Genomic DNA, 12,299 nt, shown 5'->3' with positions numbered 1-12,299 from the left:
TTTTTTTGAGCTGGAGTTCTTACTCTGTTGGCTAGGCTGGAGTGCAGTGGCATAATCTTGGCTCACTGTAACCTCTGCCTCCTGGGTTCAAGCGATTCTCCTGCCTTAGCATCCCAAGTAGCTGGGACTACAGGTGCCTGTCACCATGCCTGGCTAATTTTTGCATTTTTAGTAGAGATGAAGTTTCGCCATGTTGGCTAGGCTGGTCTCGAACACCTGACCTGTGATTTGCCCTCCTTGGCCTCTCAAAGTTCTGGGATTACAGGCCACCATGCCCAGCCAGAACTGAAACTTTCTTTTCACATTTTGGCACATTAAAGTATGAATGTGCACATTAAAACATGTTCAGTGTTTCAATGAAATATTGCACGCATTTACTTTATTTGGCTAATGAAAAAAATGAGATTTAAGTTAAAAAGCAGTTTTTGTTCTAGGCAAATTTATCTTGGAAAGCAGTAGACGTTAATTCTTAGGGCTTCTGTCAAACTAGTCTGGTGTGGTCCTTCTTGAGCTTCCCCAAATGTACTTGCTCTGTACCTCATTGTCTTGGTTTGCTAGATTCCTAGAATGTATTGTTGCATTTTAATTGACCTTAGAAAGGTATGCTTTATGTATTCTCTTTGAACTCATTCATAAACTTACTGGTGACAAATCCTTAGACTGTAGTAACCAAAGGTCAACTGGAACCTCTGGATGTCCTTCATTGGCTTGACTCCTGTGCCTACATTGGCCCTGGGGCTCTGTTCCCTTAATTTTGGCAAGGATTAAGGGTTTGCCTCCATGCTGAGTCAGTTCCTAACACTCATTTTTGTTCAAGATCAAATCACCAAGAGAGTGAGTGGCTCTGGCACACTTACAAAGATGTGAAGTCCTCCTTTCCCAGATCGGAGAATTCCTTGCAGACTTTATCCTTTTCATAATCTCGGCCTAAGGAGGCAGAAATAGAAAAAAATTGTATGTTTCCCCCTTTGATCAATATTATATTACATGTGCATGTATAAAGTCATCTTCCATGTGGTCTATGGTGAAAGTAGCATTTTCTCAATGTTTATATACAATTTCATATTTTGAGTGTCTTTCTAGCTCTTCTGTCACAATAGACCACAAGTTTATGGCATTCTGTTAGTCACCAGCAGAACAAAAGGAGAGAGTAAACTCATACTGAAAGTAGGTGAGTCAAATGACACATGTCAACTAGTGAGTCAGAAGCCACTGATGTGGCAACTCTTAGGTCCTATCTTTATAATGATGCCGAAATGAGAATTTTTCTCCTTTCCTCCCTCCTTCCCACCCTCTTCCTCCCTTCCTTCTTTTATTGTCTCAGTTTCACTTAAGGCCTGAAAAGGAAAAAGAATAACAAACAAGTAGAGAGTGTCTCCATTCCAAGGCAAGGGCAGCACCATTAATGCAGGACTTTAAAGGAGTTACAGAAGAGTTAGTGCTGCCACCCGTGCTCTGTTACTCACCTCCTGCTGTCTAAGGGAAGGCTAAGAATTCAACTGCAGACAAGGTGGAAATCAGGCAGACTATTTCGGACAAAGTTAGTGTAGTGAGTCTGGGGGATGGTGGGGAGTGTTCCCTTTCACTTGCACATAGTGACAAGGGCTTCAATAAACAACTGAGTACTTGAAAGGGGACTCTTGGAGTTTGGGGTATAATAGACAGGTGTCTGATTCAGGCTGGAGAAGTCTAGAGGGTGATGGGCTTGCAAGGTGGCCTGGAAAACAAAGCAGAGGACTGGGTGGGAAGCAATGGTGTGACGTGCAGAGCTGACATAGTTCAAGCAGGAGAGTGAACTGGCCAAGAGTTATCTTAAATATATTTCCCCCAGTCCCAGCTCCACCCCCACAGAAAAGTGATATCTGCAGGGCAGTGGACTGTCAATAAATAGTTGGGTCTCTATGTGGATGTAGACAATTTCAAAATCAGGGGCCCAAAGGAGAGTCTTAAGGTGCCACCTGCATATGAGAGATATCCAGGAATAATGAGGGAAAGAGATCATCAAAGAACCCAGTAAGAGTAAAGTGCAGCTTTGCACGTCTTCATAACCACAGGAGACAACCTTGGCTCACCATGCTGCCCACTGAATTTTTTTTTTGTCCATTGAATTGAATTTTTCCTGCTGCTGTCTCTCTTACTAGCTTCTCCTTTCCCTGTGTTAACCCTGGAGGGGCTAGAAGCAGCCTAGAGGGTACGGATGAAGGAGAAGAGGAGAATAGGCAAAGAAGAAGAGAGGCAGGTATCTGTGTTCCCCTTTCCCACCACAGGCAACAGGACTGAAACAGGCCTGAATGCGGGAGTAGCTTCAACTTTCAGTACATTAAAACATTTTGACTATTAAATACAACTAGACATTCTCATGATGAAATGAGATTGGTATTTGAGAGGGAACAGAAAAATCACAGGACCTGCTCTTGAGTTCATTCACACTACAGGGAAGAGCTAGTTCCTGCAGAGAGAGAGGAGTTCTTTACTAATCATGAGACCCTCTTGTTCAGCGGGCCCATCACATATGTAGTAGGGTGGACCCTTCAAAGTCAGTTAGTGTCCTCCTAATCTGACTCTTCTTTTATGCAAATAAGCCCAGGAAATTTCCCTCCTGTGATGTTATATCTCCAGAAAAAATGTAGGAAGTATATAAATGCCCTACTCTCTGTTTTAAGTGGCTTTAACTTTTAGTGGTTTACCCTTCTCACTTTAAATGTTGGGAAAGTCATCTCAGGTGATATGATGGTAACTGCTGTCTGGCATTAATCCCAAAGAGTCCTCTCCTCCCTAACAGTTACAGTTCTATGAAAGACTGTGTAAACATATGCCTGAGTGAAAATTTCTATTTGATGGCTTGCAGTGGAGGTGGTGGTGATAGGATATAGACTTGAAAGGGTTGTATTTTTTTGGTTGAAGATTCTCTTTAGGAGTCATCAGATTAATGCCGCCTGTTTAATGTCAGTTTGCCTATAGAGGAAGCAGTCACAGCATGTGTTTTTTTAGATGGACACCCCCCAAAATATTTTTGAAGTGAGAAAAGTCAGATTTGATAATTGTGAGAAAAAGACATTCTTCAGGAGCACTTTTTAACAAGAGACCTACTCAAAACACCCTTAAAACCACAGGGAAAGTGGAAAAGAACCCACATGCCTGAATCTGATGTTATTCTGGCAACTAGGACAACGTAGTAGGGTTGATAAAGCTAATTGTCAGTGGAATCAAAAAAGCCACTCGCAGCAAACCTCTGTTATGTCTGAGAACCTTCAGATCTCGTACATTTTCTGAAATGTATTGATTAGTTTACAAGGTTGGCTATTGTGACACCTTCAAAAGGTTAAACAAGGCAGAAAACTTCCATTAATCATTAATGGTATTCTATGGAGTTGAAGACTAGAAAAATTGAGGCTAAACTGTTCTCATGTGGTGATAAGCTGTACTTAGGATGTCAAGAGTTGTCTTAGTTTGCTTCTAAAGTAGATTTGGTTTATTAAAGCTGAGCTAGAAAAAATGGCTGGGAGTTATATAGCAGTAGATTTTAGTTCAATGTAAGAAATCTTTATTCCAACTGTGGCTATTTTATAACTGAAATGAAAGCAGCGTATTAAAGAGGTGAGTTTGTTTTGTCATTGTAAATATTGAAATAGATTTAAATAACAATATATGTAAAGATCCTTGAATTTAGTACAATGTATCCTCATGATGTATAAAATCACTTGCTGAGGATTATAAACCAGTCTCTTTAAAACAGAGATTATAAGGAATTTTTTTTTTCAAGGCTTACTGTGTTTTAAGACACACACAAAATAGCTCTAATTAGAACTTATTTTCCTTTTAATAAATAGGAGCTTTGTTTAAATCCTCCCTATAAAATGGAAGAGATTATTTTTGTTGGTACTTCTATTGTGGCCATTATTCAATAATATGCAAAGTGAAATCCTGTATTCAAATGAGGTATCTCTGATGAACATTTTGAGGAATATTTTGCTTCTAACCTTCCAGGTTCTGATTTTTCATTTCACCAAAAAAATGTAAAGATTTCTTTCATATATTATGGGAATGTGAATGTGCATGTGAAGGTGGTGTAAATGGGCCCTGCAGATTATCCCATTGAATAATTAGAATTGAATTAACTATTCAAGTTTGCACACAGCACTTTAGAATTCACGAGCATTCTATACTACTTTAGTTAGAATGCAAACTGGTGAGAGAGAAGTGGGAAACTAGATAGACTGTATAAGGCTTAAAGTGGTTTTGAAACTATTTTTGCTGGAACATTCATCCTTGGGTGTGATAGGAAGCAAGGGAGGAAGCTCAAGTTGGATATTGAGAAAGCTCAGAATTAAAATATAAAAATAACATGTAGAGGAAGCTGTTGCACCTTGATCTTTCAGGTGAACTACCCAAAATACACTTCTGATAATTTTAAGAATTTATCTAAAGTGAAAATATCTAGCTTACAAGACTAAGCCAATCTATGTTAATCATTGTCTCAATCTGCAAATACAGCAAATAAATACTAAAGTTAATTTGCAATATGATTATTACGAATTGATTCCCCATTCCATGGAATACTACAAATAAGTATGTTTTTTTTTCTTGCACCAGTTGAGCTCACTCCAATTCATATAGTTGAAACCTGTCTCAAATGAATTGTAAATGATATGCTCTGTTTTTAAATGTACCATTTAGTGATAAAAAAGGTGATTTGGACTTTGATATACCCCTAGTAAATATTGGCATAATCTTAGTGACTCTGGTGAAATCATTTTCACATCAAGTGACCCCCACAGTACTAAGTGTTTACAAATTTCATTAACGGAATTTTTGCTTTTTGGAACAGCATGTTCCATTTTTTTTTATCTATATTGTGAAACATTCTGGTAAGTATTGTTTAATTTTGAACTTTTGAAAGCCAGTTTGATTTATTTTCAGGACATCTTTGCTGCTTCAGGCACCTTACCTCTGCCTACAAAGTTGGCAATATTCATTCATACATGCAACAAATATTTTTTGAGGCTTACTCTGTGCCAGGCATTGGGTTCAATATCGAATTTGAACATACAGTGGAGCCCAAAATAGACTCATCCTTGCCCTCATGGAATTTTCATAATAAGTCATAAGATACTATCTTGTTAACAAGTTTATTCAAGTAAGTATTTGGATACTTTCACTGTTATTAGTCTTTCACTCAAATCTAATTTGGTTCCTTAGAACTGTTATTTGTATACCAGGAATATTAATAGATGCTAAATAACATTGATGTAAATAAATGCTCATACAGGATGCTAGGAATTGTCTCAAGTTGCTATTTTCCTGTTGTATTCTGGAGAGTCATGGGCTTTAACAGCTCTGTTGGGTATTTTATATTTTCACAATTTCATTTCTTTGGCATGATAAGTAGTGAGATGGTAGAGGAGTTCATTGATGATTTTATCATTCCCCATTATATACAGATATCAAACTACTCCATTGTGCCCCATAAATGTATATCATTATGATTTGCCAATTAAAAAACAATACCTTTTAAACCAGTAAACACTGGACATGGGTGATTTCCTTTCACTGTTTCCTATCAATATACACATCTCAATGACTACTGAAGTTATAACTGTATAAACTGAAAACAAATTATGCAATCTAATGGCAAAGATATATCGTACATGTATCATTATTTATGTTTCTGTCATCACATATGGTTTTGTCAAACAGCTCTCCTGAGCCACTTCAATGCATTTTAAGTCCAACAGATTGCAGTCTCTTGATAGGAAAAATTTCATTTCAAAGATTAGTAATTTATGTTTTAAAAATGATAAAGAGTAGATTTGTGTATATTAATTTTTAGTATGGACAAAACAGTTTCACAGTGCTTGTCTCCTATAGTGATGTATCAGCAATATTTTTTCATAAATGAAATATAGTTTTCTAATTTTTCTTTTTAAATCCCAGTAAGAAACTGAAGGCTTATTATTGGACACTTGTGAGAACTGTAATTTAAATGGGAAATTTTACTGTCAAGTACTCAATGCTATTTTGTGTTAACCATCGTGATATATATTGCTTTAAGTGCTTTTATAGCACTTCATTTGTCTTAGTAAGGCTAAAGAGAGCCTTTTAAATAAATAATAATGAACTTTGCAGTACCATGTAGATGGAAAATAGAGGCCTGGCACGGTGGCTCACACCTGTAATCCCAGCACTTTGGGAGGCCAAGGTGGGCAGATAATGAGGTCAAGAGATCAAGACCATCCCAATCAACATGGTGAAAGCCCATCTCTACTAAAAAATACAAAAATTAGCCAGGTGTAATGGTGTGCTTGTAGTCCCAGCTACTTGGGAGGCTGTGGCGGAAGAATCAGTTGAACCAGGAAGCAGAGGTTGCAGTGAGCAGAGATTGTACTACTGCACTCCAGCCTGGTGACAGAGCAGTGAGGCTCCATCTCAAAAAAAAAAAAAAAAAAAAGAAAGAAAATAGAATGCCATTGTTTTCTAGAGGATATATACTAGATGTTACATCCCAATTGTCACCAGGATATAATTCCTTAGACACATATTTTATAATAAAACTATTAAGGAACACCCACTTCAATGTTAGCCTAGTCAACAATCCAACCATGTATTTTGTTATTTATATTTTAAAAAATCTAGTATGTATTTGTCAAATAAATACATTTCATTTAAAAACCAATTGTCACCTAACATTTGCAGCAGAACTGATAAATATCAAAATAACAAATTTACTTTGATATGTGGTAAAATTTGAAGACTGAAATGTGTTATTCTATGACTGTGCTCTTGCTATTATATTTTTAAACAGATAACAAAATCACAGTTATTTGCATTTAAAAATTTTACTTAAGTTTTGCTTCTGTAGGATAAAAACACAATTTGTAAAATGTAAACATATTTAAATAATTCACGTGTGGTTTCTTTGAAAGGTATGGCTGGTAACTAATTATTTTGCCTATTTTAAATGCAAAGATAAAATCACTGGTTAATATTCTTTTCTGTTTTTAGACAGAGTCTGCCTCTGTCGCCCAGGCTGGAGTGCAGTGATGTGATCTCAGCTCTTGGGTTCAAATGATTCTCCTGCCTCAGCCTCCCAAGTAGCTGGGATTGTAGATGCATACCACAACACCTGGCTAATTTTTGTATTTTTATTAGAAACAGGGTTTCACCATGTTGGTCAGGCTGGTCTCGAACTCCTGACTTTGTGATCCACCTGCCTCGGCCTCCCAAAGTGCCGGGATTACAGGCATGAGCCACTGCACCCGGTTGGTTAATATTCTTTTCTTTAGGTAGCGTTAAACCTCAAGTTACTATTTTACCATGACACCCAGGTTAGCAAACACAAATGCTCCTAGGATCTAGGAACTACACAACTTACATTTGATTCAAGGGAAGAAAGGATTAAATACCCCATGGTGAGAACTGGGGGTTTAGTCCAAAAGGAGGAGTCACAATTCAGCTCTAGTTCATCATTGCCATGTGAAATTTTGGCCCTTATTACCACACCTTCCTGTGCTTCCAGAGAAGCTAGAAATCTAGATTTTCATGTGGAACCTCCAGGTTTTAAAATGTTGACAAGTCAAATGAGATTTTAAAGACAGCCTTAAAGAAATTTTGTTGGCCCAAACCATGAGGACCAAATAAAACATCCATATGAGGCTGTATTTTATCATGATTTAAGAAAGAGGTTTTGGACGCAGACCACCTGGATTTGAATCCCTGCTGCCCTGGGAAGTTGCTTATCCCCTCTGTTCTTCCTCAGTTTTATCATTTGCAAAGTGAAGATGATTATATCCTTAGGAAGCAGAATATACCTGGCAGTTATTATTATTAGCTAAATCCGGTTAGTTTGTTACCAGTGTTATACATATCAATATATATATGTACATATCTATCTATCTACAAACACACACATACACAGACACATTGACTATCTACTGGAAGCACGGCATCATATGAAAGAAAACTCTAAAGCCACCAATCTTTAAGGAACCTGAGTCTGATAGTAGACATAAATATACAAAATCCCAATTTTGTAATATTACACACAAATTTATTGAACACTTACTAAATGCCAAGTAGTGTTCTATAACTGGGAATTACAGGAAATAACAAAAGTTCTTAATTTCACAGAGCTTACATTCTACATTTGTTACAATAAACAAATGAACAACGAGTGATAAGGTAAAGTACTAAGTGCTAAGAAGAAAAGTAATCCAAGTAAGGTAATGGAGTGGTAGGCGTCATTTGTGGTAGGTTGGTTAGGGAAGCCCCTTCTATAAGTAGACACCTGAACAAGGTGAGAAAGGGAGCTATGAGAACATCTGGACAATCAATATTCCAGGAGGAGGGAAGAGCTAATGCAAAGGCCTGGGGTGCAAAGGACTTAGAGTGTGAGATAACGTGTGGTCAGATCAGAATGAATGAGAAAATTAAAAGAGAGAGAGGGGAAGCAACGGGTAGAATGAAGAAGTTAGTTGGCCAAAAAATTGGGGAGGGGTATCATCAATTCCTTTTAGGTGTGTCTTCATCTTCCTCCTATCCTAAGTAGATTAAGTTGGTGGCCTTTTAGAAAGTGTGTATATTTATCCTTATATTACACACATAATGGTGACTGTATATGTGGCATTACACCTGATATCAATAAGATGAAACGTTGCTATTGATTTTCAGGGAGTTTAACATTGCTCTCAGGGATGAAGTTAGCTGCCTGTATGACTTCAGCCCTTGTGTAGGGCTGTTTTGACAGGGAAGGAAGGGAAGGGCCAACCCAAAGGGAACTTCCAGCAACCCAAAGGGAAATTTTTTTCTTGCAGTTTAGTATAATGTTTAATATATATATACATATATATATATATATATGTGCTAAAAATGAAATGCTTAAAGCAAAAAAGGAAATGTTCATAATAAAAGCCTGTTCTTGTCAACAACTCCTATCAACTGCAGTGGTTTATTTCCTGCTGGCATAATTACTTTGATAATTTTGTAGCTCTGTCACTAGTCTTTGCTACTTGGTTTCTTTGGAAGGGAAGAGGGAAGGATATGTTTTATATTAGGATTGCATCCATTTCAGTCCTAGGGGAAGAAGCTACTTGGAGGCAACTGGCAAACGCTGCCTTCTTGCTTCTCATAGGATAGCAAAAGTGGACATTTTCTTATGACACTATCCAGATTTATCAGATTTGGTAAGCTCTTTTCTCCAAGATATACCCAAGGGGTTGGGAACAAGATTCCCAATGCTGTTTGACAGTAGAGGACTGGCTTAATTGGAGCCTGTCCAGTGAAGATTGAGCTGTAACAGTATCCATTTTAGACCCAAGGTTTCCAAAGAATAGTTCCATAGGTACAGTCATTGTAGAAAAGAGTCAATATGTTGAGAAACCCTGAGTTAAATTTCTTTCTGATAGTGTTTCTCAGAACCTTTAGGACAACAAAGGCATTGATTGTGAAACCACCAAGAAGGATAATGTATGACTCATTTCTTAAGTATGTTTGGCCACAGAAACTTCTTTTCAAGATAAGTCTCAAATGTAATACATTCTGGAACAGGTGCTTAAATAAATGCTGTGGATGGTCAGCTCTCTAGAACTATAAAATGCAGAGAAAACTGCAACTGAAACCAATCTCCCGTAATCCAAGTCTACTTAGAACCTAAGAGTCCCCAGAACTCCCTTAATTTGTACACTTTATAACTCCCTGCCGGGAGAAAACACAGCTAGCTTCTAAGTACACTACTGACTTGGTCTTTGGGTCATGCTCATGTGTTAGAGAATGGATAAATGATGAATCAGAGCTACTGCCCCCAAATATTGAATGTTAATGCTTGCCAAGTGTATTATGTATATCTCAATATATCATCTGGCGTATAGCACAGGGGTTATAAGAATAAAATTCAGATCTTTAAGGGGTCTGACTGGAGATTTTTAGCATCTGTTTCATCAGAATCTGAGGACTGCCGAGAATGTTGAAATAGAGAATGCAGAATGCTCTGTTACTCTCCAAAGGATGCTGTCATTCTTTGAGGTGAAGCCAATGCATACCTATTGAATCAGCAGTCTAAAATAGTGGTTCATGCTCCTGGTTATAACCTCTACATATAATTCAAATTCCATTCCTTATTGGATGGTCTATGTTTAAAGATCCTGATCTGAATCTTCTTCAGTAGGATTTTTCAGGATCATATCTGCCCCAGCAAAGCCTCGGCCAAAAGAATAAGACTTTGGGATTTCTTGGAACATGGCCTATTCAGAGGTCTTATAAGGGATACAATTTATGTTGCTTTTTTATACCCTACACTATCTTGGAAAGACTTTGTAGTCTTAGCTAAGGACACACAGCTTACTTAAGAACTGATGAGTAAGACAAGAGTTAAAATAATTTGAATGATGAAAGTAAGATCAAGGAAAATTAAATGTAAGAAGAAGAATAAAAAGTCTGGAGTAAGGTTATTCATGTCACAGTAAATAACTGATAATTTCTGGGAACACACATTTTATTCTACTGGTTAAATATGTTACTAATATGAATAATAGTGTATGAGTTAGGTGAGGCTGTTAACTGATAGCACTAAATGAAAACCTTAATTTTACAAAGCAGGGTAAATGCAGATTTCCCTTGTGAACATTAAATAATCAGCCAGAAAAATAAATTGAAACTAATGCTGAAAAGTTTCCCAGATGTAGAATTCATAAAGTTGTATACTTCACATTATCTCAGTTTGTATCATATAAAAAAGTTTTGAAACATTGCCCAAAGATAAAGACACCATCTGAAGAACAATTTTAATAAAAAATATAACTCAATTATCTTATTTGTGGTTGTGTTTCATAGCTATAGAAAAATTTTAAAATACCCCTCACAAAATATGTGAGGGGTATTTTAAAAACAGTACATTTTCAAATATTGCATGTATAGGATTCCTCTAAAGGGGTCAAAGAAATCTCTAAGTTGACATCACACATCATTCACATGGCATCTTATACCCTTGATGGCAATGAATATTTGAAGTCTGAATAAATGCTTAATGATGGATCACGGTCTTTATTTGCATAATCTTGTAACAATTAGGAAATGTCTAATTTTAAATAATTCTCTTTAGGTCTTGCTTATCAAAAAACAGGGGAGGGATAATTGAGAAATTATATAATTCCATTTTCTTTCTTTACCAAGATGCTCGTCTTGATTTTTTTTGTCTATACCAATTCAACATTACATGGCACAGTGGAGCTCTGATTAATTCCTCTCTGGTCTTTACCCCTCTCCCCAACATATTCACCAGTTCTTCTGTTTCTTACCTTTTATTTCATTTTTTAAGTGGTAATATACAATTAAACTAGTAAGAGTTCCTGTAAATGGTGACAACAAATAAATCTTACCTCTCTCTAAAGCATGCCCAAATGCCACAGCAAGCAGGAGTAGTACCAGGACCTTCTTCATTTTTGTACCAGGGAGTCTTGCAGCACCTCCTGGCTTCTGCAGGTGATCATGTAAAAGGTGGGAGCCAAAAGTAACTGGTTTCCTTTTACGAAGATTCCTGACTATGAACTAATCAATTATTAATCTCTACACAGAAGCGAGAGGCTATTATCCTTGGCCCCAAAGAGATAAAATCAAGGTAAATAGACACCCCAGGGATACTGTAGTGGAAAACCTGGGAGATTTTAATCATTAACTTTGTCAAACTGCAAAAGAGCCAAGGTATTAGGTTATTTATCACTGCTGTTCCTCACTAAAGTTTATTTAATACATTTGTAAGGGATACCCTCTCCCCCTGTATAGGGCTATGTGTCTTGTTTGGACTCCACCTTTCTCATATGCAAGTGGATAATTGGAAACTATCTCTCTTTACCTCTCTTCCTCTCTTTGTTTAAATCTACTACAAATAAGCATTACCTTAAAATATTGCAAACCAGATGTTCTAAGTAATAAGGGGAGAAGCCCATTCAGCATGGTTTCTAGAATCCATAATCCTGATGCTATAAAGTAATTTTCTTTGAGGTGATGGTATAATATTTTGTATTTATGTGCTATGTTACACTTTGTGAAGAACTGACATATATATTAAAAATAAACTTTGAAGTGAGGCAAATTACCGGAGAGGTTAAATGGCTCACCCACTGCCAATGATCAAAAGTTAGAGGCAAATCTTGGACTTCCTACAGCAATTTTAAAGCTCTTTCTACTAATAGTTCACATCTGCTGTATTTTATGGCATGTAATTTGAGAGCTCAGAGAGGCCTTGTAGGACATGGAATCCAACATCTTCATTTTACAGAAGAGGGAACTGAGCACTGGATAAATTCTGT

At 36.9% G+C, this 12,299-nt stretch overlaps 1 protein-coding gene across 1 annotated transcript in view; it reads right to left on the bottom strand.

Moving 5' to 3' along the window:
- The window catches only part of GC (GC vitamin D binding protein), a 41,080-nt gene extending 29,481 nt beyond the window's left edge, over positions 1 to 11,599 (bottom strand). Inside the window, exons 1-2 of the mRNA XM_017501626.2 lie at positions 11,370 to 11,599; positions 856 to 927 (exon numbers count right to left, since the gene is read on the bottom strand). Of these exons, the coding sequence (XP_017357115.2) occupies positions 856 to 927; positions 11,370 to 11,430 (133 nt within the window). The 5' untranslated portion in view covers positions 11,431 to 11,599. The remainder of the gene's footprint in view (positions 1 to 855; positions 928 to 11,369) is intronic.
- Positions 11,600 to 12,299: the final 700 nt, after the last annotated feature.

Source organism: Cebus imitator, unplaced genomic scaffold, assembly GCF_001604975.1.
Source record: "Cebus imitator isolate Cc_AM_T3 unplaced genomic scaffold, Cebus_imitator-1.0 Scaffold283, whole genome shotgun sequence".
Lineage (NCBI taxonomy): Eukaryota > Metazoa > Chordata > Mammalia > Primates > Cebidae > Cebus > Cebus imitator.
The sequence above is the reverse complement of the archived record's forward strand: the minus strand, read 5'-3'. Positions and strand labels throughout refer to the sequence as shown.